We start from the raw sequence: 26698 nt of genomic DNA on the forward strand, positions 1-26698 counted from the left end.
AAAGGGGGTTTATTCAGCCCTGTATCATTTGGAGGGTTCACTGAGACTGTGGAGTTTGGTTTCCCTCTGTTTCTCATGCTGTCCAATAATGAGAGTAGCTCAACAAACAGCAAGTTGTTGCCCAAGGAATGGTGCCTAAATTGAGGACTGCTGTGAGCCTTTGCGGCAACAATCTACCATAAAGCACAAGAACCACAAAGACTGAATAAGAGCTCTGTCACACAGCACAGGCTGTTCTGTTCTACTGTAGGCATTAGAGGGACACAGCAACTGTCACATCACCGAAAATTCTCTTTACCTTCATTTAAGTCTGTTGCCAACTCCCAGTCTTTGCTGTAGGACTCTGGTCTGCAGGGGAAGGAGGCAGAGAGATCACCAGGTCAGCCCAGCTCTTAGTCAATTCCTTGCCCATAGCAGGCAAAGACTGGGATCCCTGATATGCACAGCCTGGTCATGCCATAGCTCTGCACAGGGAAACCCAGAAGCTAAGGTTGTGGCTCAAATCCTACCAATGGTGCTGCTGGCATGACAGCGAACGGGCAATGACAGCGAACAGCTGTTGGGCACTGCAGCGTAATGACTGTCAGACATGGAGGGCAGCACAAATTCCACCCTCATCCAACAGTCAGCAGTTCAACCAGCAATCCAGCTGCTGGACTGGAGAGGGCCTGCTTGAGCTGTCTGCACAGTGGATCCTCAAGTCTCCAAGGGACACAGTCCTCAAGGTAACAGGAGGCCATGATACCTTTGCCTGCAGAGGCAGGTCTTGCCTATGTATGCTCTGGGACAGGCAGCAAGCAGCTTGTATCCTGCAAGGTCCACTCTGCACTGGGATGTCAATGTCCCTTCACAGGACAGGACTGGGAAGAGAAAACAGCACAGCCATGTCCATCAGCACCTGTCTCCGCCATAGGGGATGGGGAATGGCCTGTGGAACAGTCTGTGGCACTGTAGAGCTTTGCTAGAGGTCTCCATGTGCAATGGCTCCCAAATGAGGGGGAGGGACCAGGAGGGAGGATTATGTCTCTCTGTGGATGGAGAAGCTGAAAAGTGGGTGAGTCATTTGCCCAGTCACACAGTGAGTCAGTGGCAGAGCGAGGACTAGAACTCAGGAGAATCCTGACTCCCTCGCTAGTGTCCCATCACACTGTTGGGTAGGTACCTGGGCTCCCCGATCTGAACGTTGTAGTAGTTCAGACTGTGATTCCTGTCCCCAACTGTGATGCTCACAGACCGATTCCTCTGCCAGAACTCATACTCCATCTCCAGCAAATGGATATTCTCCCTGGGAATCAAACCACAGTCATGGTTAGTGTCTCCTCATGGAGCAGTCTCTTTCCAGGAGAAACAAATCACCCCCGTCATGAGTCTGCCCAGGCATGGGGGAGACAGGAAGCCAAGGAAGGAATGAACCGCTCTGAGGAACTTCCCAATGGGTGCTGCTCAGTGTACATTTTGAAGGAGATACACAGCACAGACCATGATTGGGAGCAATGCTCCTGCTACCTCCAACACCTGATCACCAAGCAAAGTACAGACCACACAAGCCCTGGGACCAGTCAGATGAAACAGGTGGCAATACTATACTCAAAGATAGGAAAGATCCGGATTGGTGTTACCAGATGGGGGAGCTTTATTATCTTGGATTGGCACCCTGTACTCTACGTCCCCTGCAGTCATCTGACCCTGAGAGCCCAAGGGCTTGGCACCAGCCATGGGGGGGGAGGGAGAGGAGAGATAAGGAGGATCCACCCCTTCCCCCTGGAACATGCTGGGTCTTGGTGACACCTAGCAGAACCTCATGCCCACCTGAGAAACTCTGTGTCATTGGTATGGGCCAGGTAGGCATCCATCATCAGTGTGAGGAAAGGCGGCTGGCTCCGGCGCAGGTAATAGACTCGCCCTCCATTTGGGATGTGCCCGTACCTACACACCCAGGAAAAGACTTTGTTAAACAGCTCTAAGGACGGAAGAGGAGGAAGGACCCTGCTGAAGCCTTCCCACCCTGCACTTGGAACAGGGCCCTGCAATTGTGACAAGATGGCCAAAGCTGGAGGACAAGATGATGCGTGCCACTCATGACAACTGTCCCTGTTCAAGCTGACGCCCTGCCAGCATAGGACACTGCCCCAAACTGACGCCCTGCCAGCACAGGACACTGCCAGAGCCCAGCTTCTCATGCCTGGACAGAAGAGGAGTAGCATCAGAGCTGAGGAAGGAATGGAGAGAACTTCCAGCCAGGCTCCTCTGTCCAGGTGCCTTAGGTCAAACTCTCACCTTTCCACTAGGTATAGGAAGTTCTTTATCATCCCCTTGGCTGTGGTGGTCATTTCAGAGATGAGCAGCCCTTCAATCACCCAATAGGAATCCCTACAGCATAAAAGAAACAGCTGTATGAGTGATACCAGATGCTTTGTGCTAGTTGCCCTGTGTGAACCAAATGTAAACTGGTCCATGCTCACACCCGATACTCTCCCAAAGCATGGAGTTCAGGCCGGGGCAGAAGGCAGTCTGTTTTCACCCACTCTTTACAATCATGGCTACACCCCACACTGTTTCAGCAAGAATAATTATTTCAAACAACCCCCACGCATACTGGCCAGCGGAGCAGTGACAGCCAGGCTTGGCTTCACCCAGCTCAATCAGCATGACACAGAGCCAGGGTGAGTTACAGCAATGGGGCTGCAGCTAGATCAGTTTGAGGTATAACCAGGACAAAGCTCCAACATAACAACTTTTACTCACCAGTAATAATATTCAATGAACCTGCCACCAGGCACCATCAGAGGGTGTGGCACATAAATCTGTGAGTAAAACATTGGGCGAGCACCTACGTCATCTTTGATCTGAGAAAGAGATGATTTAAGTGGGTCATCACTTCCCCACAACCCCCAGCTCCCTGAGCCAGTTGCCCCCCTTGCCCTGCCCCACCGCCCCGCAGAACTAGCATGGAATGAATCTTCACCTTACTTTTTAAACATTATGCAGAGAAGCAATAGTCACCCCACACTCATATCTCTACCTTTCTCCCCAGAGATTTCCACTTGGCATTTAGATCTGATGCCCATGCCTGAAGTTTCTGGTCAGAAATTTTGGCTAGAACCCGGGGGCTGGAAGATAAAGAAGGAAACACACTTGAGAGAGGACAGCCCAGCACACTCTGGCTCCCTTACTCCCATTAACAGGGCAAAGTGCAGCCCAGAGAACAGTTAAGATACTTTCCTGAGGCTCATCATGCCTCTTGCAGGGGCCCTTTTGGCTCCATTTTGTACCTGCTTGTCCAGTCTTGAGGTTCCCACTGCTCGAACTCCTGTCCAGGGTCACTGAAGGATGAATTCACAAACTGTTGCAGCTGCTCTTTGGACAATATCCCCCCTGGAGTCACATTTACTAGCTGCTGAAACTTCTTCAGAACTAATTCTGGGAACAAGAAGAGAGCCATCACTTCCTCCTGCTTTGGCTGAGGTTCTGCCAGCACAGGGCCCATGAGTGGCAATGGCATAGTGGTTCCTTGGTGCAGTATGTACCAGAGCACCATGCCACCATTCCCATTAATAGCCCTGGGGCACAGCACACACCTGTGCCTTAGTACCAGGATTCTCACTTATCCTGTCGGAGTGTGGTGGGATGGGTACAGGATCCAGGTAGCACCAACAGGCAGGCATCAGATTAGACTGCAGGAGTCTGGCAGGAGGGAAAGAGACTACATTCAACAGCTCTGTGGCCCTAGCCATACTGCCATTACTGACCTGGAGACTCCCGCAATGCCATGTCAACAAAATGCTTGTCATCAGAGAAGAGCTTGGTCAGCTGAACCTGCTTCAGCAGGTCCCCAAAGCAGTAAATCTGGCTAAGAAGAGACAGACCAAAGAAAGAGTATGAGTAAGTTTCAGACAAACCTAGGTAATGTCCTGACCCATGAGATTCAGCAGATTTCTTAGGAATCAACCAGCTTATTTCTGCTGGACAAAGTCTGCTTCATTATCTACAGCATGATGCAGGCTTCTCAGCATGGACAGCAACCCAGACATGCTGGAGCCTTAAGGCAGAAGCCAATCCACACACCCTACCACAACAAACTGCATTCAACTTGGAGAGAAGAAAGAGGTGAGTAACCACCGTTACACAGACCAGTTAGTCAAGGCTTGTTAAACAGATTTATCTGCAGGAATTTAAATGTAGTCTGTAGCCTGTCAAGCTGCTTCCTATCATGCTAATAATATGGTTGTGTTGATTTAAATTAATTCATTAATATATTAATGGGTAGATTTAGTATAGAGGTAATAGTTAAGAGCTGTAACACAAGAAATCTGCTAAAGGCTGTTTGTAAGATCAGCAGAAGCTAAGGTTAGCAGATTTCTATGGCTGATACACTGATCTCAACCAGTCACAAGCCATAGCTTATTTAGAGCTTCCCTGGACTGAAAAGGGGAACTTATTTCTGGGACCTTTCACTAACATAGGATGGTAGGAAAAATACCCTCAGACTCAGCAGATGCATTATTATATAAAAAGTCCCAAAATAACTGGTTCAGGCTGAGCTGAAGTAATCAGGACACAGGATGTGATACGTGACCACAAAGGTCCATGGTAACAAACCGACGTATAGGATAAGTTGAGAGCAATGATACATTGACCTATAGGAAACGAACACTTCAACATTAGAAACATCCCCTATTGAATATACAGGGCTCGACAAACTATACAATCTACTCGCCCGTGGTGAGTAGATTTCAGCCATGCGCCCCGTTCATTCGCGGCGTGCACGTGCACAACGCGGCTCTTGTGCATGCTCAGTATGGGGCTGGCGAGCAGGTTTTGCTGCTGTTTGTCAAGCCCTGTGAATATGTATCACACATGTCAGCGTCACATAGTATAAAAGTAGGACCCCAGCCCAGGGGCGAGAGGGAGAAGATGATGTAGTCCTTGGCAGGGCAGAATGATGACCCCTAGTGATAATGGGGAAGGTGAAGGTAATGAGAAAGATGATGGGCTAATACCTAAGCTTGTTCTAGAAGGAATGATGTAAGTATGTGCTATGGAAATATGGATGTACATTCCCTATCTTATGAAACTGGGGTGTTTGTGACTGTGCTAACTGTATTAATAAACTATATTTGTAAATATACAAGAGTTTCTATAGTGTGAGTGTTGCAACTTTGCACATCAGGCTTCCCAACCACAGAATAATTGAATACTGGGTCTGATCATGGGACCAAGAACCTGTCAATCCTAAAGGCGGTAATTAGAAATTTACATGTAATCTTAGATCAGGCAACAGGTCCCTTAACTATGAAGCCTAGCATGGACGGTGCACCAGAGACCATTTACAGTGGTCTTTGTCACATTCCAAACAAGACTAAAACATGTAACAAATTCAACCATTTACAGAATCATATAAGAGACTTGCAAAAATGCCTGGCTAGGGCATAGCTCTGACTTGCAAGGACAGACCATATGCACAAGTCAGGAACTATTCCAGTCCTGTTTGAAGGTACACTGCCAACTTGGAACCCTAACAACATTTATTAGGGTTTAAGTACTTCCAGGTCCTGCCTTCCAATTTTTGCCATTCTCTGGAACTTTTCTATCACATTTTCCATTTTTTCTTAACCAACACAAACAGCACAGGAAACAAACTGCACAGTATAATCACACTGAAATGAGAGCGAATTCTAATATAGGTTGGGTTAAATGATTTCGAAACTGGTGAGTAGAGATAAATGCACAACACTGCATCCCCTAGAGATGCCGCTACTACAAAGTGCTAGTAAGCAAAGCTACAAGCTTATCACATTACCGCTCTTTCTACTATTTCTTTATGCACTAGTTATGTATTATTTACAAAGCTATTTGTAAATTCATGCTTTGTCAATTGGTAATTTCATTCAAAATAAACCTAAGAAACAATAAAGGCCTCAAATTAATACACAGAGTCGTGTCACCATTCAATGTGGATGGGGAGCTTCGCGGGAGATTGTTTGGTAGAGTGGTGTCTATGAGAGAGAAATACAAAAGATACATAGAAATAGCAGAAAGCCAGATGCTGCTTGATCAACCACTGAGACCCAGCGTTCCCTCTAATTTTTTCCATTCATGAAAAGAATACATTGTGTTATGTGCACCACTGCGTGTGCAGATGTGCATCACTAGTAGAAACGCATTCTGGCAACCGTGGATCAGTTGGGTGGCACCTGAATCTCTCCTGGGTGGCCACCCAAGAGCTTACCTTACAGGGAACACTGCTGAGCTTATGACCCTAATATGATGATCGGACCTACACATTTATTCCAATTGTGAACTGAATAGTAAAATATGTGAAAGTTCATAAAATGTCACATTAATCTATAACAAAATGAACATGGGAAAAGGAATAGAAGAGACACTAACTGGACTCTAAACAAAAAGGCCTAATGATTAAGTACAGGACTTGCTGAAATCATGCTTGGTAAAAAACAGAAAATGTAGAACTGGAAATTAACCAACCAAAATTGGTACACTACATATTATTTCTAGTGGGGAACAAATAAGGGGATAGGCCAGGGGTGTCCAAACTTTTTTCAAAGAGGGCCAGATTTGAAGAAGTGAACATGCGTGAGGGCCGTCCCTGCACTCTCATCTCCAAGGCGGAGGGCCCGCAGGGTCGGAGGCGGGCGGAGAGCGCAGGGCACGCCGTCCTCACGGCGGCCTGGGGGCAGGGCGAACCCGCAGCCGAGCGGGGAAGCGGGGCTGCAGACGTGCCCTACAGGGCAGGCTCTAGGACCGCGGAGGCCATGGGCGGCGGCGGCACGGCCAGAAGCGGCGTGCTGGGCGCGCCAGTTCAAAAGAGCGCCGGGGAGCCAGGAGAGGGGGAGGAAGCGGGGGCCGTATTAAATCGGAACACGGGCCGCAATTGGCCCGCGGGCCGGACTTTGGACATGCCTGGGATAGGCTATTCTGCCCATCACTCCATTTTGGGTTTTTTTTTTTAAGAGACTTGGCAACAGAGAACGAAGAACAGATGGGACAACCTTTGCCAGTGCAGCTGCCACTCAGACCACCTTCTGGGATACTGAACTTTTTTCATTCTAGTCCTGGGGGGATTGTCTTTACCATACCAGGCCAGGTAGAAGACTCTAGCCATCACCACCATCTTCCCACCTTCCAGCTCTATCACAACCACCACTTGAGACAAAACAGGCTCAGACTTAAACAGAATTAACAGCAGCTCTAGCTCATCTCAACTTCTCTTTTAAAAAAGAATGATTGCCATCTATAATAAGATCTAAGAAACAGCCAAATAGGTATTTCTTCTAAAAACTCCCCAGCTATAGGAAAAGGGGATAGGAAAATCTTGCTAAAATTAAAAGCCTTACTTAATTCCCTCTGAGACCTTTTTCATTAGTCTTACCCAGATATACCTGGTTCAGGGAGAACACTATCTAGTTCTCTAGAATCCTAAAACTTGGTTTGAATCTAGATTTGTCACTAACGAATTTCTATTGGCATTTCATAAAGCTACACCTGATATAATCAGGCTCAAGTGTAGGGAGTGGGTTAGAGAAACATAACACCACCAAAGTACATAAATAGAAATCAGATTATACACATATTCCAAAGCACACTGACACATGCACATTACATACTACACCATATCCCATAATTTATCGTTTTACTAATTTTGTGAACCAATGCCTGTAGAAATGCAAGCACTACCAAGTGTTAAGTGCTAGTAAGCAAAGCTGCAAGCTTATCACATTCTCTCTCCTTCTACTATTTCTTTCTTTCCTAGGTATGTATTATTTACAAGGGTACTTGTAAATTTATGTTTTCTCCATTGTTAATATCTGTTTCCTTACTTCTCTTGTCTTTCATTGACACACCGAGACCAATATGACTCCTCCAGATGTGACCATTTGTGCAAGGTCATGGCAGTGGGATCCAGGCGGCATGTTCTTCAAAATAGCATACCCTGTTCAATATGTCTGTACCAGATGGGTGACAAACACTAGAAGAGCAGGGCTATCCTGTTTAAAACCAGATGAATGGCCTGTCTGAACGAGCCTCTCCCTCAGCTGTTTTAAAATTCTTGGATGCAAGATATCTGCACCTGCTCATTTAAAAATGTTCAACATCTTTCAGAGATACTATTTGAATGAAAAACATCATCACCACATTATGAGACTATATCTGCTTTTTCCCCCTAGACAAAGAAATATTTAAAAACACACATGAATTTTCTACATTATTATTGACAATTCTACCATTTCCATCTAGTAATGCACCAGTGCCATTGTCAGGATTCTTTTTGTTCCTAATCTGTTAAATAAATCTCCTTACTGTCCTTACCTCTTCTGGCTATACGTTTCTCCTTGTGTCCCTTTGCTTCCCTTATCAGGCGATGTCTACACTGCAGAGATAAATCAGAAAAAGATACGCGAATAGCAAACTGCAATTTGCGTATCTTTTCCTGTTTTTTTCCCCGAAAGAGGCTTTTCTGAAATTTGGCCCATCTATATGGGGCCAAATTTCAGAAAAAAACTCCTCTTTCAGAATATCCCTTATTCCTCGCACTGAGAGGAATACAGGGATGCCAAAAGAACACGCCCACTTTTTCAGAAACTGTTCCGAAAAAGCAGACATGTTCCACCCGGTATCCCAGAAAAGCTCTGCAGTCTAGACACAGCCTCAGTTTTCAACAAATCCTAACTTCTGATTTATAATTTTTATTATCAACTTCACCTTTTTTCCATTTTTTAATAAGTACCTTCACTTTCCCTCTAAAACAGGTCGGGTTTGTTTTAATCATTATGGCCTTCTTCCTCAATTGTAGGATTGTAGCTTTCCGGGCATCTAAGGTGTTTTTAAATTACTCCCAATTATTATTCACATGCTTTGATTAAATTCTTCCTCCCAGTGATCAAAGTTCTGCTTCCAGTGCTCCTTCCTTCCTCAAACACGGTACCCCAGAATGTAAGACCAGCACTCTACTCCCTTGATCTAATTGCCACAGCATCTGGCTTGGGCTTCACCTACTCTTCCGTTCCTTATCCTCCATTTTTCACCCATAAAATCTCTCCGTTTTTGAACCACCCCCTCACACACAAACATCCTTTGGGCCCATCACTTTTACTAAACAGGAGAGGGTAAATTAAAATGGGAAGTTTATCATCTACTATATATTTTAGAGAGTCTGCCTGTTTCATCAAGAACCCCCTCCTAAATGTTGAGAGTTAAGGCCACCAAATTTGATATACAGCTTCCTCTTATAACTTAAAGCAACATAAGGGTTTGTTTGTGTCAGGAATACAGGATGTGCCTAGAATATTATTGCTTCTCATAAAACAAAACAGAAGAGAGACAGAATCATCAAATCAATTACAGTCTTCAAAATTGACATAACTGAACAAATGTTGAAAGACTGGACCAAGATAAGCCAGAAACATAGGATAAACCTGGAATAGGATTGCTTCTCAATAAACCTTACAGAAAAGTGATAAAATGGAGATATTTGGAGTAATGCTCTGTTTTGACACAGCTAAATCAAGGCTTACTGTTTGAAAACTAGAAGATAATGTTATTGGAAACCCCAAGTTGATTATAGCCCCTTTTTGTTAGAGCATAGCCAATGATAAGAGGTTATAGGGATGCAGAAAAAAATACACTTGATGTAATTCCCATTTTAAAAAAACTAAAAAAATTGAAAAAAAAATTAATCCTTTTTTAAGAAATCCAAAATAAAAATTAACTTCATAAAAGTTAGGCATGAAAAGGTTTAACTGGCTAACTAGTAAGCATTGTCTTGCCAGCATGCTTACTGGGGTAAATGGTTAACCAGCACCTGGTTGGGCCAGAGCAGCCCCTACCCATGATGCAGCAGGCCCTGTCCAGCATGAGCATGGCAGGTGGTTAAACTGGTTAACCTACACTTTAACCTGTTAACAATGTACACTGGATTTTACATCCCTAATGAAAATAACATATTTTTAAAATATATAATCATTTAAATAAAACATGTGCATTTTCCTTTTATCCCCCCCCCCCCCCCAGAAAGGTACTTGGAGTTATCGTGGACAGTTCTCTGAAAACTTCCACACAGTGTGCAGCAGCGGTCAAAAAGGCAAATAGGATGCTAGGAATTATTAGGAAAGGGATAGAAAATAAGACCCAGAATATCTTACTGCCCCTGTATAAAACTATGGTACACCCACATCTTGAATACTGTGTACAGATGTGGTCTCCTCACCTCAAAAAAGATATTTTGGCCTTGGAAAGGGTTCAGAAAAGGGCAACTAAAATGATTAGGGGTTTGGAACATGTCCCATATGAGGAGATGTTAAAGCAACTGGGACTTTTCAGTTTAGAAAAGAGGAGACTGAGGGGGATAGGATAGAGGTCTATAAAATCATGAGTGGTGTGGAGAGGGCTGATAAAGAAAAGTTATTTATTAATTCCCTAAATAGAAGAACTAGAGGACACCAAATGAAATTAATGGGGAGCAGGTTTAAAACTAATAAAAGAAAGTTCTTCTTCACACAGCATGTAGTCAACCTGTGGAACTCCTTGCCAGAGGAGGCTGTGAAGGCTAGGACTATAATGGAGTTTAAAGAGAAGCTGGATAAATTCATGGAGGTTAGGTGCATAAAAGGCTATTAGCCAGGGGATAAAATGGTGCCCCTGGCCTCTGTTTGTCAGAGGCTGGAGAGGGATGGCAGGAGACAAATCGCTTGATCATTGTCTTCGGTCCACACTCTCTGGGACACCTGGTGCTGGCCACTGTCGGTAGACAGGATACTGGGCTAGATGGACCTTTGGTCTGACCCAGTACGACCATTCTTATGTTCTTATGAGTTACCGTAATTAATTTACCTGAGCAATGCCGGGTAAATCTACTAGTCTTAATCATAAACAGATACAGTATTTTCCTTTGGCTCCAGAGCAAGATGGATAAAAATTACCATTTTTTTAAAATCAAACAATCGTTATTGAAATTAGATATTTGTATTTAATTGGATATTTGTTTAAAATGATTAATAAAATACTAATTTTCTCATTTAAAAATAGTTATAATTAAATCTTACCACAAACATGCTACACTTACATTTAGTTTCATAATAATGAATTAATTGCTCTAGTCTAGTTACATCATAACTGTTGTTCTTCAAGATGTGTTGCTTATGTCCATCCCACTTAGGTGTGCGTGCTGTGTGCACAAGTTCTGGAAGCTTTTTACTCTTATCAGTACCTGTTGGACCAGCCAGGGAGTCCTCTGAAGTGGCACCAGCATATCGGTGCATATATACCCCTGCTAGCCCTCCACCCCCTTAGTTCCTTCTTGCCAGATGTTCTGACAAAGGGGAGGTTGGTGGGATTGGAATGAACATAAGCAACACATCTCGAAGAAGAACAGTTACAAGGTAAATAACCGTTTTTGCTTCAAGTGTTTGCTTATGCCCATTCTACTTAGGTGATTCCCAAGCTATACCTACGGAGGTGGGGTCGGAACCTAAGAACTAACAGACTGCAGCACCGCTCTGCCAACAGCTGCATCCTGTCTAGATTGCTGCGTAATTGCATAATGGTTAGTAAAAGTATGGATCGATGACCATGTAGCCGCTTTACAGATGTCTAGGATCAGCACCTGGGCTAGGAATGCCACTGAGGCGGCCTGGGCTCTGGTGGAATAGGCCGTGAGAGGTGGGGCCAGCTTTCCCCTTAGATCAGAACATGCCTTAATGCATGCTGTGATCCATGACAGGCACTGAGACGACACAGGGAAGGCCCTTCATCCTCTCTGCTATAGAGACGAAGAGCTGGGTTGACCTACGAAACTGCTTTGTCTTCTCTAAATAAAAGGCAAGAGCCTGCCTGACATGTGACACGCTTGATCTTTCTCATTTGCGTGCTGCTTAGAGAAGAAGACCAGTAGGAAAATCTCTTAGGAACCACACTGCCAAGGCATTCCCCATCAATCCTGGACCCCGACCTTGGTATGAGAAGAACTGGGCACACTTCTTGTTGGCCTGTGATGTGAAAAGGTCTAGAATGGGAGTCCACCACCTGTGGAAAAGGTGTATCATCTCCTCCTTGAGAGACCCTTCGTGGGCCAAGAATACCCAGCTGAAGTGGTCTGCCAGGGTTTTGCAGGCCGCTGTGAGGTAGGTAGCCTGTAGGTCAATCCCCTGCGTGACACAAAGGTCCCAAAGGGTTAGGACCTCTTGACAGAGGGGAGGGGATTAAGCACCACACTGTCAGTTGATATAAAACATCGCTGTTGTGTTGTGCACCAAGACAGAAACACAGTTGCCCCTCAATTGAGGCAGGAACATCTGGCACGCGAAATGTACCACTCTCAGTTCCCTGACATTGATGTGCAACAACCTCTCCACCCAGGACCACATTCCTTGTGTCCATAGGTATGCTAGGTAGGCTCTGTGACGGCGCGTTGGGGGTCCCCCGTCTCCTGCACCCCGAAATGGCACAAACAGACTGCACCAGCCGGTGGAATAGAGGAAGTTTATTGCCTCTCCAGGATACAGCACAGCACAGATGTAATCTGGTCACAGAGCTGGGCTAGGATGCCTCAGGCCCCCTTGAGATGGGGGAGACTGGGCCCCTAAACTCCAGCCCCTTTCCCTAGGCTGACTCCTCCATGCTCCCACACAGCCAGCAACTCACTAACTCTCTTCCAGCCCTGTCCCCCAGCCAGGGCAGCATTCCACCTTCCTTTGTTCCTCTCCATGGGGGGTGTCTGCCCACTGGTTGCATAGTGACTCATCCTGTTTTGCTGGGTCATGGTACCCACGGCAGCCAGTGGGGGTTACCCCAGAGCCAGCAGCATAGAAACCAGCCAGGTACCCCCACTACGTCACAGGCTCCTCACCCAGTACCGGAGGTACCCGCCACCAACTTCATTGAGGGAGGGGACTGGGCAAAGGGGGCCCTGGAGCACACCTCACTCTCCCACAGCCACCAGTCCAGCGTGGACAGGATCTCTGGTGGGATGGTTACCATGGTATCGATGTGGTCGTGAGCCAGCCTGTAGTCCCTTGCCAACCAGACCTGCAAGGGTCAGAGGTGCAGTCTGGTGTATTGCACCACGTAAGTGCACGCTACCATGTGGCCCAATTGCCTTAGACAATGTGGCTGGAGACGTCAATAATGTCCTTTATGGCCGCAAACTTGGAGCTTGGTAGAGACACTAGCTCTGTAGAAGTGTCTAACTTCACTCCCACAAATTCTTTTATTTGAGTAGGGATGAGGGTCGATTTTGCCTTGTTCAACAAGAGCCCCAACTGGGAAAAGGCTTCCCTGGCTAGCAGCTTGTCCCTGGAGTGACCTCTGATGAACCAGTAGTCCAGGTAGGGGAAAACATGAAGCCCTCTCTTTCTCAGAAAGGCGGCTACCACTGCCATACATTTGGTGAATACTCTGGGGGCGGTGGAAAGGCCAAAAGGCAGCACCGCAAACTGGCAGTGGTCCCCACCCACCAAGAAATGTTGGAACTTCCAAATGAGGGACAACTGAAATGTGGAAGGATATGTCCTCCAAATCAAGGGTGGCGTACCAGTGCCCTAGATCAAATAAGGGCATGATGGAGGGCAGCGTCACAATCCTGAACCTTGACTTTCTTATGAAGGCATTGAGCCCCCTGAGGTCTAGGATGGTGCAAAGGACCCCTTTGGGCTTGGAATGAGGAAATATCAGGAATAAAAACCCTTCCCTCAAAATGCGAGGTGAACCTCTCTATCGCCCCCAATGACAGGAGCGAAGAGACCTCTTGACGAAGGTGCTCGTGAGAGGGGTCCGTGAAGAGGGAAAGGGGCGTAGGGCAGGAAGGGGATAAAGTATCCCCTTGTCACCATCCTGTGGACCCACCGGTCTGAGGTGATATAGCACCAAGAACAATGGAAAGGGGACAATTTGTTTGTGAAGGGGCAATCTAGCACTGGGGCTGGTAATCCGCCTGAGGGCGGATCTTCAAAATCCTAACCTTGGGCCCGGAGTCCTGTTGGAGAGCCCTTGAGTCTGCTCAGAGGCCGAACAAGAGCGCCTCCTAGTGCCCCTGCCTTTATTTCCCCTATTTCTCCATCTATTATCTTGTCTGGGACCCTGCTGATACAGTGTCTATAACCTGAGATTCAACAGGCAGCACTGGGGAGCAGGGGTGTGGATGCAAGGATTTCAATGTCACCCTCGAGTCCTTCAGACTGTTCAATTTACTGTCAGTCTGCTCTGAGAAGAGCCCCAAGTCTTTGAAGGTCAGGTCCTGCAGCGTAGTCTGGACTTCAGATGAGGCCGAGACCTGAAGCTATGAGTTCCTCCGCATGACAGTGCCTGTGGCCATTGAGAGTGCCGCAGAGTTGGCCGCATCCAGCGCAGTCTGAAGGGCGGTGCAGGATACCACCTTGCCCTCCTCCATCAAAGCCCCAAACTCCTGCAACTCCCTTGGGAGCTGGGACTTGAACTTATCTACAGCCACCCAAGAGTTACAGGCATATCTGCTGAGTATTGCTTCCTGGTTTGCAATCCTCAGCTGCAGCCCCACTGTTGCATATATCTTTCGTCCAAAGAGGTCGAGCTTTTTGGGCTCCTTGCTCTTAGGAGTGGGCCCAGACTGCCAATGCCTCTCTCTTTGGCAAGCAGCCTGGATCAACACCGAGCGTGGAGGTGGATGGGAAAATAGATGTTCATGGCCAGACTGTGGCACGAAATACCTCCTCTCCACTTCTTTCTGCATCGGAAGAATGTACACCGGAGTCTGCCAAAGGTTTTTAGTAATTCTGGCTGCCGTCTTATTAAGTGGGAGGGCAATCCTAGCAGGAGCATCCACCGTCAGGATGTCCACCATGGGATCAGATTCCTCTGCAACTTCCTCGACTTGCACCACTAAGTTCTGGGCCAACCTCCTGAGGAGGTTTTGATGGGTGCACATGTCCACGGTTAGCATAGCCGGGGACAGGTCAGCCAGAGCTTCATCGGGGGCTGCGATTGAGGGGTGGCTGTGGCTGGGTAGGGTTCACCATGGCTGGCTGTTGAGCTGGGTGGTTGTTGTCCCCTGCTGATTCTGAGGGACTGGGCCTGAACACTGATGTTGGGGCCCATGTGAGCAGGGCGGCTGAAGGGGTTGCCCTGTGCTCTGAGTACACTGAAGCTGAGGCTGATCCTGACTTTGAAAACTCCTGACCATGTGCTTGATGATATACCCGGAGGTCCAAAAGGGCCACTGGGCTGGTGGCTGCCATTGTGGAGGCCACATCTGAAATGGTAGGCTGGCCTTCCGTGAGTGACACCTCAAGTGGGATTGGTGCCGGGATTGATGCTGAGACTGGGACCGGTGTGGAGACCTCGACTGACCTGACCTCAGTGATCGCTGTGATAAGGCCCTTGAAGTAAACTACTCTGGATCCAATTCCGAGGAGCATTCAGATGCGGACCATGGCGGTGCCACTGATGCCAGGTGTGGTGCACCACGGCCACCAGTTTCCCTTGATGCAGCAGTAGTGGTGCTGGTGGGGGCATGACCGCATGCTCTGGTGCTGACGGAGCTGAAGCCACTGGTGCTGGGATGGTTCTGCTCCATGCACAAGCCAGCTCCTGTACCAGCGGTGCCACTACTACAGGTGGTACCGAACCAGAGTCCCTCATCAGGGGCTCCCTCATCAAGGAAGGTGGAACCATGTGTGATGTCGGCCCCGTTCTAAGTCCCTGCCGCTCATGACCTTCATATGGTTCCGCACTGCACAGTGCCAGTCCCGGGGAGGAGGTAAGTTTCATCAGCTCCTGGGCCGCAACAAAGGTGTCCGGGGTTGATGGCCAAGAGACCTCTTCCACAGACAGGTCCTGAACCTCGGGACTACTCACCCGTGCAGGGCTCAACCTGTGCCTGTGGTGCACGGGAGCGTCTCTGTGTCTGGGTGGTGATAAAATCTTGGAATGTCCCCCTCGCAGATGCTCCCTTGGCCTGCTTCGAAAGCGATCTCCCTTTCAGCGCCTTCTTGCAAGCACTCGGTACTAGGAACGGTGCTGTGGTTCCGACTGATGGTCCGATGTCACTAGCACCAGGTCCTCCCTTGCTGCCTCTTATAAAGGCTGCAAGGAGGAGCAAGCAACTAGTCAAGGGACTACTCGCTTACATCCCTAGTTAAGACACTGTCTAAAGACAGAGTGACAATCATTTTCCTATTTTATATATATGCCTCTTATTTTGAAACATCATAGTCACAGACCATAAAAGTGATGCCACAAGTCTATTCCTTATTTTATTTCAGCATAACTCAGCTTTCCCAAAGTACTGCCATCATGTACTTGTTTTCAATGGGGCTTACTCCAAAATTAAGCATACTCTAAGCACAGTCCTAGCTTTTTTGGTAACTTGGAATCAGATCTGCATCAAAATGAAAGCAGGAATGGGGAAGATGACAGCTAGTTTTAGAAGTTTTAAGGACACTGAACATTTAATGTTGTGAGGACTTATCTGTTAGAGTTAATGAAGCTTGAACATTAAAAAAAAAAGAGTTTAAGTACAGCCAGCAACTCAGGAGACTAACATTTAAGATTTGGTTTAATCAAAGTGCTATAGAGAGTGTGTGTACGTTTGTGAGCGTGAGATAGAAAGATTTAGTTATCATTCCTAATGTACTGTTGCATCTGCAGCTTGACTCTGGTAATGAGTATTATGTACTCTTGCTTAAATTAATAAAAGTCCAGTTACCAAAAAACTTACATGAAGTATACCCTCTTAGATGTTGTAAAATGCTGTACTGAGCTTTAAATTAACATGTTTTAGTGATTAGATTTGCACCATTGTTTGAAGAAATATGAAGTAGTATCAATGGGAAATTTGATGTAAAGCAATTTTTTTTGGTGATTCAAAATTGCCTCAATTTAAATCAATCCACCCTACTCAAAAGTGTAGTTTCAGTAAAAAAACTGTTCAATGACTCCCTACCTTATATTATTGCCACCACTGTAATATCTGTGCACCTCACTGTCATGCATTTATCACACTAGCGAGGTAAAGCCATCAAAAAGCTAGGAAATTGAGGCATAGAAATTTGTCCATGGTTACAAAAGGAGTCTGGGGAAACAGAGCTCAGCTCTCTGATGGTCTAGACTAGTGCTTTATACATTGCACCATCCTTCCCCTACTCTCTTCAGAACTTAGCCTATATAACCCTTGAATGTAATCAACACTACATGACTCTAGTGACTGACCATTTTCCATCTGTCAATCTAGCACCATTCACAGTTGTTATTTTGCATTATTATAGTGCCTGAGCCTCAGCTGAGATTAGGGCCCCATAATACAGTGCATTGTATCAAAATAACTATATAGTCCTACAAAGCTAATGTTCACAAGAAAGGCAGAGGAAAGCGGGGGAGAGATAAAATGAGCATATCAGGGGTTAGGATCCATAAGAGTGGCGGGAAGGGGAGAGGAGTAGCTGAGAGTAGCACTTAAATGTGCACACATGTATCTTAAGTACTACTCTCAGCATATTATTATTGGTCCCCAATCTTCTACCAGCATTGCATTTCTAAACAGCTCTTGTTTTTACAGCACAGCCCAGAGCACTTTAAAATAATTAGACTATGTCCCTGTCCCACGATCATTTACCAGGAGACCCACCAATCCCTCAGGCACCCAGGAATTAGTTACCTCTCACAAGGAGGTGGGAGTCCATAGACCAGTCCTCGCCATCGTGGCACAGAATTTACAGAGATGCTGATAAAAAAGCACCAGACTGTCCCCAAAATCCTTGCAGAGCAAGCCATTTCAGAGGAGAAATTGAAGTGACTGCTCTTCTACTTAATTATTAGATTATTTGTACCAGATCCTATCCACCTGTGCAAAGGTCAGTGGTGCAAAGTCTGCATTATATAAGGGCCAGAATTTGATTTCAAGAGGTGTGGCTACTTCTACAATCTTTGTAGTAGCTTCACCTTGGACACGCAGAGTCTGAAAATCCTGTCTTCTTTAATACTAACTCATCAATAACAGCTCAAACCTCTGGTAAGAGTTGGGAAAGGAAGGAAGCAACTTAAAGAAGGAAACTCAGCAACAGAATATACATAGCCACGTCTACTGTATATTACAGAAAAAGGCAGTATGAAGGAACCTGTCCACCAAACCCCAACATCAGGCACCTCATGAGGGAACAGAAGATACCAGAAAATGAAAAAAGCAGGGATGGGAACCTTTGAGAAACTCAATCCCCATGGAGGAAGGCTACCAGACATATGCCTCTGTAAATCATTAATGATTGTGACCCAAGATTTTTTTTAAAGGTAACTGACAAGTGTGGTAGTTCAGGAGTCACCAGTTTGGTGTCCTGACAGGTCTCTTTCTCTGTCAGGGATAACCATTTGGCTGCGTGCATGTTCGCATGCTCCTTCTGTATGTTGTACTGGCTTTGTGCAAGTAGCCAACACAGAAGACTCTGGGACAGCCCCCAGGGACTAAGAATCAGATAAGATATGAAAGCATCTGAGTGATTTATTGTAAACAAAGCACAGTAATAACTTCCCCAGATCAGATGTCTATAGGTAGGCTGAGAATGTGTGCCCATAACAATAGACACGGATCAGTCGATTGCCCGAGGCTGGACAAAGAGGTAAACTGAGGTTAGGATTGTAAAATCCCAGTTAAATTTTAACATTTCAGAGGTCAACAGATTGACGGGTTAACACAGGGCTACTCAACTTTGGAAGCCCCGGGGTCCACCATGACACAGCACATGCCAAGGACCGCAACTTAAGTGCGATTGCATGTACATGCAAATTATATGCAAATAGCTTATTTCACGCTGATGGGTACGAATACAAAGATTAAGGCAAAACTACACAACATGCAGGGCCCATTGAAGTCAGTTCTGCTGATATTAATAAAGCGCAATATTTATTCAATTTCTACCCATATGACAGCACTTTTAACAAGTAATGACAGTCCAGGAATTTAACTACTAAAACGCATATTACAGAAGACCGTGGAGCGTGTTCCCAGTGGAGACCATGTTCAAAGGATCCCATCCGTGGGCTGCATGTTGAACCTGCATAAACCCAAACTGCACTATGGGCCAGAAACAAACAGGCCGTGTGTTGAGTAGCCCTGGTTTAACCAATTAAACAGGCACATAGAAATTTAAAAGACTGGGACTTTTCAGCTTAGAAAAGAGGAGACTAAGGGATGTTATGACAGAGCTCTATAAAATCATGACTGGTGATGGGAAAGTTACAGGAAACCCCCAAGTTGTGACCACCCGAGTTGCGACCCCCCACACTTACAACTTTTTAAAGTGCGGAAGGGACCGAAAACCCCCGACTTACGTCCCCGGCCTGTATTTATGATGGCACACAGTGCCTATTGTCAATGAGGGTTTGAATTACGATGCTCCTGACTTGTGACGCTTACCTGGGAACCAATCGTGTCGCATGTTGGGGGTTGCCTGTAATAGGAAAAGTTATTTACTTGTTCTCATAAGAACTAGTGGTCACCAAACAAAATTAATGAGTAGAAGGTTTAAAACAAACAAAAGGAAGTATTTTTTCAAGCAACACACAGTCAACCTGTGGAACAACATGCCAGAGGACATTGTGAAGGCCAGAACTTTAACAGGGTTCAAAAAGAACTAAATAAATTCATGGACGATGGGTCCATCAGTGGGTATTACCTAGGATGGGTAGGAATGGTGCTCCTAGCCTCTGTCTGTCAGAGGCTGGGAATGGGCGACAGGGGAGGGATTCCTTGATGATCCTGTTCGTTCCCTCTGGGGCACCTGTCTTCAACAGTGGCCAATGCCAGAATACTGGGTTAGATGAACCTTTGGTCTGACCCAGTGTGGCCATTCTTATGTTCTTACGCTCCAATCCTGCTCCTACTAGTGGACACCGTAGTAGGGATATTAACTATCGGTTATTTTACTAGTCGAGTAGTCGATGGAATTTCCATCGACTATTCAACGAGTCAATAGGCACTTCTGCATTCCTCCTTTGAGATGTACAAGAGCCCAAATGCAGCCGGGGCCAGCGGGAAATCCTGCTAACTCCTGGCTGCACACGGCATGTCAACTTTGAAATGTACAAGAGTCCCTAGCAGGGCCTCCGTATAACATTTCAAAGTGGCAACATGACCACAAGCTCCATGCTGCACTGCCACTTTGAAATGCCATGCGGAGCGTGGTCAGTTGGGAACTCCCTAGATGACCGTGGTTCTGCGTGTCACTTCCCCAGAACCTGGGGTCAGCTGGGGACTCCCCAGCTGATCTCGGGTTCAGCGGAAATGCTGCACTGGAGCCTGGGATCAGCCGGAGAGTCCCTAACTGACCCCAGGCTCCATGTGCAACAGCGCCACACAGTTGATCCCGGGCTCAGTTGTGTGGCACCGCCGCTTTGAAACGGCAAGGCAGTATTTCAAAGGGACGGTGCCACACAGCTGAGCCAGGAATCAGCTGTGTAGCACTGCCCCTTTAAAGTACCCCCTCTTTTCCCACCTTTGCTGCCTCTTTTCCCAACTTTGGGGAGAGGGGAAGAGAAAGAATTGACTAGTCAACTGACTGGAAAAGATTGATATCTTTGGCATAATTAGAGTCCAAAAATCCGCAGATACCCAGAGGTATTTGCAGATGCCGATTTAGACAGCTCATTTTTGCAGATGCGGATCGTGTTTTACCTGCTGGCTGAGAATCACATCTGACTGCAGAAGGGGGTGCAGGGTCCAGTGACCCCTACACACCTCAGTGATAGTTGTAGACCCAGTACAAGGCAGATATATTCCCCAAAATGGCACTGATTCCACAACTGGTCAGTTACACACTCTATGTCACCACTCTAATGGCTGACCCCTTCATAAAAATATCTTCCTAAAGAATAAAGTCATCCTCAGACCACATCCTAAATTCCTCTCCAAAGTCTTATCATTTCTTCTTAATTAACCCATCTACTTACCTGTATTCTATCCAAAACACCACACAGATACCAACTTTTATCATCGTCACACTCTGGATGTGCACAGAGCACTCGCATTTTACCTAGAAAAGACAAAACTATTCAGAAAATCATCTTCAAAGTTTCTTTCCATCGTGGAGCATGCTAAAGGACAAGCCATCACCAATCAGAGACTCTCTATGTGAATATCACTGCATCCATCTCTGCTATACAGGCAGTCCCTGGGTTACATGGATCCGACTTACATCGGATCCCTACTTACAAACGAGGTGAGGCAAGCCCGCACTAGCTGCTTCCCCCCAGCAGACCAGGGAGACGCAAAGCTAGCGCCCCCCCGCAGCAGACCAAGGAGACGCAGAGCGGCTTTTCTCAGCAGACACCTAAGCTTGAGAATAAAGGACTGAGGGAAGTGAGGTGTGGGAGAATAAAACTGAGCTCTGGAGAAATGTTTGGCTAGAGTTTCCCCTACAATATGTACCAGTTCCGACTTACATACAAATTCAACTTAAGAACAAACCTACAGTCCCTATCTTGTACGTAACCCGGGGACTGCCTGTACTCAGAACAATATTCCTCCTTCTCCCTCCACATGCACACAGTCCATTAAAAAAGTAGCCACCTCTATGGCATTTTTATAAAATATGCCCATTTCTCACATGTATAGGGTAGTCATGCGAGCTTCCGCACACATATTCACTAAGCACTATACCATAGAAATTTAACCAGGAATTCAACCAGGCCATACTCTCTAACATTATGCACAACTTCTGAAGTCCCTCCTTCCATAGAAAGGTACTACTCCATAGTCACCTAGAGTGGAGCACCCACAGGGACAACCATCTTGAAGGTCAGTTACTGCACAGGGTGTCCTCATCCCAGCCTCATGAGACCTAAATCATGAGTTGGACACCAAAAAGTCTGTGGTTTTGTTTTAAATATCTGTATTAAGTCTGTTAAGAGGTGGGTAACTGGCAATTTGTCCCAATTAGTCAATAAGGGAAGGCACACTGTCCCGCCTCACACTGAGTCCGGGAGCTACTCCCACTGTAGCTATGCATTTTAAATGTAGTAATAGCTGGGCAGCTCTTACTACATTTAAAATGCAGAGCTGCAGCAGTCCTAGACCTGCGTCAGCCATAAACACAGGCTACTCCAGCAGCAGCCCCTCCCAGTGGTGGCTGGGGCTGATGGCGAAGAGAGGCTGCTTTGGCAGCAGCTCCTACTCACGGGGGTCTTTGCTGGGATCCCCTGTAGATAGGGGCTGCTCCGTGGGATGTGGAGCAACCTCTGCTTGTGGCAAGCTGGGGCCCGCCACAGGAAGAGGCTGCTTCACAGCAGGCAACACTGTGGAGATGGTGCTGGGGGGAACCAGCTTTTAAGGCAGCTCCCCCCAACTCCAGCTCCTTGTCCCTCCAACCGCTGCAGCTGATACAGAGGCAGCAAGGAGGGAAGAATGCAAGTAGTCGACTAGACTTATCAGGTAGTTGACTATTTGAATAGTCGTTTACATCCCTAATCTGTATTACCTTGGAGTGTTTTGGATCTGCCTTTTGTTTTTTAAATTCTCCTTATCCATCCTCAGTACAGGTAAGAATGAGGCAGAATTATTGTTGCCCTTTCCCCAAATCTACTGAGTGAGGTGATTCTGGGCCCCGTAGCAGAAGTTCTTATCCTTCATTTATTAATTGCCAACTTTGTAACTGTACAAAAGGAAGTTCTCTCTTGCCCCACTCCCTTCCTCAAGGCCCTGCTGTTTTGGATACCCTGCCTCCACTCCCTCCAGCCACGCTCTTTCCATTGCTCAGTCTCCCCCACTCTCAACTAGGCTGGAATAGGAGGTTGGTGTGCAGGAAATAGGGATGTGAATGGTTAACAGCTAAGGTGATGCTTATTGGTTAGAGTTAACTGGTGCCACTGGTGAGGGAACTGCTTCAGCCCAGCTAGCACACCATGCTGTGGGACCCTCTCCAACCTGTCCAGTCTGCCCCAATTTAAGTGGTTGACCAGGATTTTACATCCCTAGTTGGAGAGGGCCCAGGGCTTGAATCATAGAACACTAGAACTGGAAGGGACTTCGAGAGGTCATCGAGTACAGTCCCCTACTCTCACAGCAGGACCCAGTACAATCTAGACCATCCCTGACAGATGTCTATCTAACTCGCTCTTAACTATGTCCTGGCCATGGGTGGGAGGAGGGGCCAGAGTCCCTGGGCAGTCAGAGACTTAATGGGAGGGGCCTCATGCCTGCATCAGGAGCCCAGCCCCCACAACACTCACCAGTGGCAGCAGCAGCAGCAGCAACTCTGCTCTCCCAGCTGCACTGCTCAAAGGAGGAGCATGCCTGCCCCCTGCATTCACCAGTGGGAAATAGAGCAAGCTAGGGCTGCATTGCTGTGCTTCCCCCATCACAGCTGGTCAGTAAAGAGGGATCAGACCTGCTAGCCCAGGGATGGGCAAAAGGGGCTCCAGGGGCTGGATCTAGCCTGCCAAGCAGCTGGATCCTGCCCGTGGAGGACCTGCTTCTCCCTCACCCCCAGGCCGATCAGGGCCTGGGGAACTGCGTGAAGTTTCCTTCGCCCTGCCCCAGCCCTGAGAGGAGCCTGTGGTGCTACCAGAGCCTCGCAGGGCCAGAGGAGACTTCCCATTCTCCCCCGCCCCCAGACCCTGATTGGCCTAGGGGTGGAGGAGCGTGCCAAGCCTCTTCCAGGGCATGGGTGCCTAGAGGGAAAGGGGGGCAAAGGGGCTCCCCCACCACCAGACCAATCATTGTCTGGTGGCGGGGTAGGCCCGCCCCTTCCTGTTTAGGCCCCGCCTCTTCCAGGTAGGGTTGCCAGATGGATGAAAGAAAAATACCGAACCTCTCCCCCCCACCCCTGCCCAAAAAAAACCACCGGAGGGGGGAACCCTCCGCTGGATCACTGCTAGCGGTTACAAGGTAATCATTTTAAAACAAAAACAAAAAAACCCACATGCTTCATGGGGGGGAGACCAGGAAAGGAGCGCTGCTGGCCAGGAAGGGGGGGGGGTGCCTGGAAACAGCTAATGGGGGTGGGGGGGTGGCAACGGGACTGGCCAGGGGAGATGGGAGGGCCAACGGGAAGAAAGGCTGGTCGGGTGGGAGTAAGGGGGGGGGGAAGCACAGCTGAGGCAGATCAGGGGCTGCAAGGGAGGCCGGGAGGAAGGGCGAGTGGGAAGCAGAGCTGGCGTAGGGCGGCGGGGGGGGGAGGGAGTGCAGCGGCGCTGGCCAGGAGGAAGGGGGAGCAGGAAGCAGAGCTGGCGTAGGGCGGCGGGGGGGGGAGGGAGTGCAGCGGCGCTGGCCAGGAGGAAGGGGGAGCAGGAAGCAGAGCTGGCGTAGGGCGGCGGGGGGGGGGGGGGGAGTGCAGCGGCGCTGGCCAGGAGGAAGGGGGAGCAGGAAGCAGAGCTGGCGTAGGGCGGCGGGGGGGGGGAGGGAGTGCAGCGGCGCTGGCCAGGAGGAAGGGGGAGCAGGAAGCAGAGCTGGCGTAGGGCGGCGGGGGGGGGAGGGAGTGCAGCGGCGCTGGCCAGGAGGAAGGGGGAGCAGGAAGCAGAGCTGGCGTAGGGGGCGGGGGGGGGAGGGAGTGCAGCGGCGCTGGCCAGGAGGAAGGGGGAGCAGGAAGCAGAGCTGGCGTAGGGTGGCGGGGGGGGGAGGGAGTGCAGCGGCGCTGGCCAGGAGGAAGGGGGAGCAGGAAGCAGAGCTGGCGTAGGGCGGCGGGGGGGGGGAGGGAGTGCAGCGGCGCTGGCCAGGAGGAAGGGGGAGCAGGAAGCAGAGCTGGCGTAGGGCGGCGGGGGGGGGAGGGAGTGCAGCGGCGCTGGCCAGGAGGAAGGGGGAGCAGGAAGCAGAGCTGGCGGGGGCGAGGGGGAGGGTGCAGCGGCGCTGGCCAGGGGAATCAAGGAAGAGGAACAGACCGGTGGGAAGCAGAGCTGGGGGGACTGCAGGGGGGCTGGCCGGGGAAGATCAGGAGGGGAAGCGGGGGAGAACCAGCCGGCCGGGAAGGGGGAGGTGAGCAAATTGGCGGGCGGGGAGCAGGACTGACCTGGGCACTTGCTGCCTGTCCCGTGCAGGCTCCCAGGGACGCACAAGCGAGCGAGGAGGCTTCTCCTCCTCCTCACACTCAACCAATTGAGGGCTCCCAGCAGCAATCGCGCCCCGCCTCCCAGCTGGGATGCCCAGCTGCTCCCCGTCCCCGCCAGGCTTCCGTCCTGTGTGCAGCTGGAAAAATCAGAAAATACCGGACACTGCAGGTCTGGTATTCTGATTATTTTTTTACCGGACATAGCGCAAATACCAGACTGTCTGGTACAATACCGGACACCTGGCAAGCCTACTTCCAGGTGGCCCGGGGCTACTTCAAATATTTTTTAAGTGGCCCCCGGGCAAAAATTATTGCCCACCCCTGCGCTAGCCCCAGAGGCCTCATGGCTTGAGGCGGGGGTAGGAGAAAGGGTGGGGTCTCCCCGCCCTTCCCCAGGCCGGAGGTGTCACAGCCCATCACCAGTTGCCCCTGGAGAAGGGGGTTGGGTTGCAGGCTCTAGCTGGGCAGCAGTTCCCTCAGGTAGCTTAGGCCAGTGAAGCAGGCTCTGCCGCACAGCCAGCGTCTGTCCCTATGCCAGGGTGCAGCCAGGCACCTCTGCTCAGGGCCTGCTGCCCACGCCCGAGCCCCACAGGCCGTGGCTCCCACCAAAGGGGGATGTGAACCAGGGAACCGCGCACTGCCCCTGCGCCCTGGGGAGGCCTCTCCCAGGGACCTGCAGAGCCCCAAGCCACGGCACCCAGACCCAACAGCCCCAGCGTGAGCCCAGGCCAGCCCAGCAACTAAGGCAGCCCCCCCCGCCTACCTCCTGCCCCATTGCCCCCCCGCCTTCCTCCTGCCCCCCCGCCTCATTGCCCCCCGCCCCCTTCCCCCCGCCTTCCTCCCGCCCCATTGCCCCCCCGCCTTCCTCCTGCCCCCCCGCCCCATTGCCCCCCCGCCTTCCTCCCGCCCCATTGCCCCCCCCCGCCTTCCTCCTGCCCCCCCGCCCCATTGCCCCCCCGCCTTCCTCCCGCCCCCCTCACCCCATTGCCCCCCCTGCCCCATTGCCCCCCCGCCTTCCTCCCGCCCCGCCCCATTGCCCCCCCCGCCTTCCTCCCGCCCCCCTCACCCCACTGCCCCCCCGCCCCCCCCGCCTCCTCCCGCCTTCCCCCCCGCCCCTCCCCCCCGCCCCATTGTCCCCCTCGGCCCGGCCCCATTGCGCCCCCCGCCTTCCTCCCGCGCCCCTCTCCCGCCCCCCCGGCCCCATTGCCCCCCTCCCGCCCCCCTCCCGCCCCCGGCAGCCCCGCCCCGCGTTCCCTCAGCCCCCCCCCAGGAGCTCTCCACGCCCCGCTTGCGGGAGGGGGGCGCTTACGGGCTCCCGCGAGCCTCGGGCCCCGCCCATCGCAGGGGCGGCAGCGGCGCCACCTTCTCGCGCTTGCTGCCGCGCGGGAAACGAGGCTCCTCTTCGCCCCCCCCCCCCCGCCCCCACGGCAAAGGAGAACGCGCTCTACCTGGCAGCTCTTATTGGTTATTCGTGCAGGGCAGCTAGCCAATCACAGCGTGGCTAGCCCCAGCAGGCTGGTGGGGGCAGAGTCGTGTTGCCAGCTGGTTGAAACAAGAATACCCTGCCCCTCCCCCCAGCAAACACACACCAGGAAAAAAATTCTGTTGAAAGGAAAAAAGGGGGGTGGGGAGAGGAGAGCAAAGCGTGTCCATGGCCGTGCGGACGCTTCGCAAGGACGCTC

General features: G+C 49.5%; 1 protein-coding gene across 5 annotated transcripts in view; it reads right to left on the bottom strand.

Annotated features, from left to right (window-relative positions):
• Positions 1 to 26430, bottom strand: part of TREH (trehalase) — a 34296-nt gene extending 7866 nt beyond the window's left edge. Inside the window, exons 1-12 of one of the 5 annotated variants that reach the window (XM_089773245.1) lie at positions 26326 to 26430; positions 24978 to 25153; positions 20926 to 21008; positions 19394 to 19427; positions 3750 to 3850; positions 3273 to 3420; positions 3023 to 3110; positions 2746 to 2846; positions 2278 to 2370; positions 1810 to 1926; positions 1163 to 1285; positions 299 to 348 (exon numbers count right to left, since the gene is read on the bottom strand). In XM_089773245.1, coding sequence (XP_089629371.1) covers positions 299 to 348; positions 1163 to 1285; positions 1810 to 1926; positions 2278 to 2370; positions 2746 to 2846; positions 3023 to 3110; positions 3273 to 3420; positions 3750 to 3771 — 742 coding nt within the window. In that variant the 5' untranslated portion in view covers positions 3772 to 3850; positions 19394 to 19427; positions 20926 to 21008; positions 24978 to 25153; positions 26326 to 26430. Of the gene's footprint in view, positions 1 to 298; positions 349 to 1162; positions 1286 to 1809; positions 1927 to 2277; positions 2371 to 2745; positions 2847 to 3022; positions 3111 to 3272; positions 3421 to 3749; positions 3851 to 17641; positions 18223 to 19393; positions 19428 to 20925; positions 21009 to 24977; positions 25154 to 26325 lie in introns of those variants that run through there. The other 4 variants (XM_089773246.1, XM_089773244.1, XM_089773243.1 and 1 more) reach the window with 4 other exon arrangements.
• Between the last annotated feature and the right edge of the window lie 268 nt (positions 26431 to 26698).

This window comes from Pelodiscus sinensis, chromosome 25 (genome assembly GCF_052426305.1).
Source record: "Pelodiscus sinensis isolate ZL-2025 chromosome 25, ASM5242630v1, whole genome shotgun sequence".
In the NCBI taxonomy this organism is placed as follows: Eukaryota; Metazoa; Chordata; order Testudines; family Trionychidae; genus Pelodiscus; species Pelodiscus sinensis.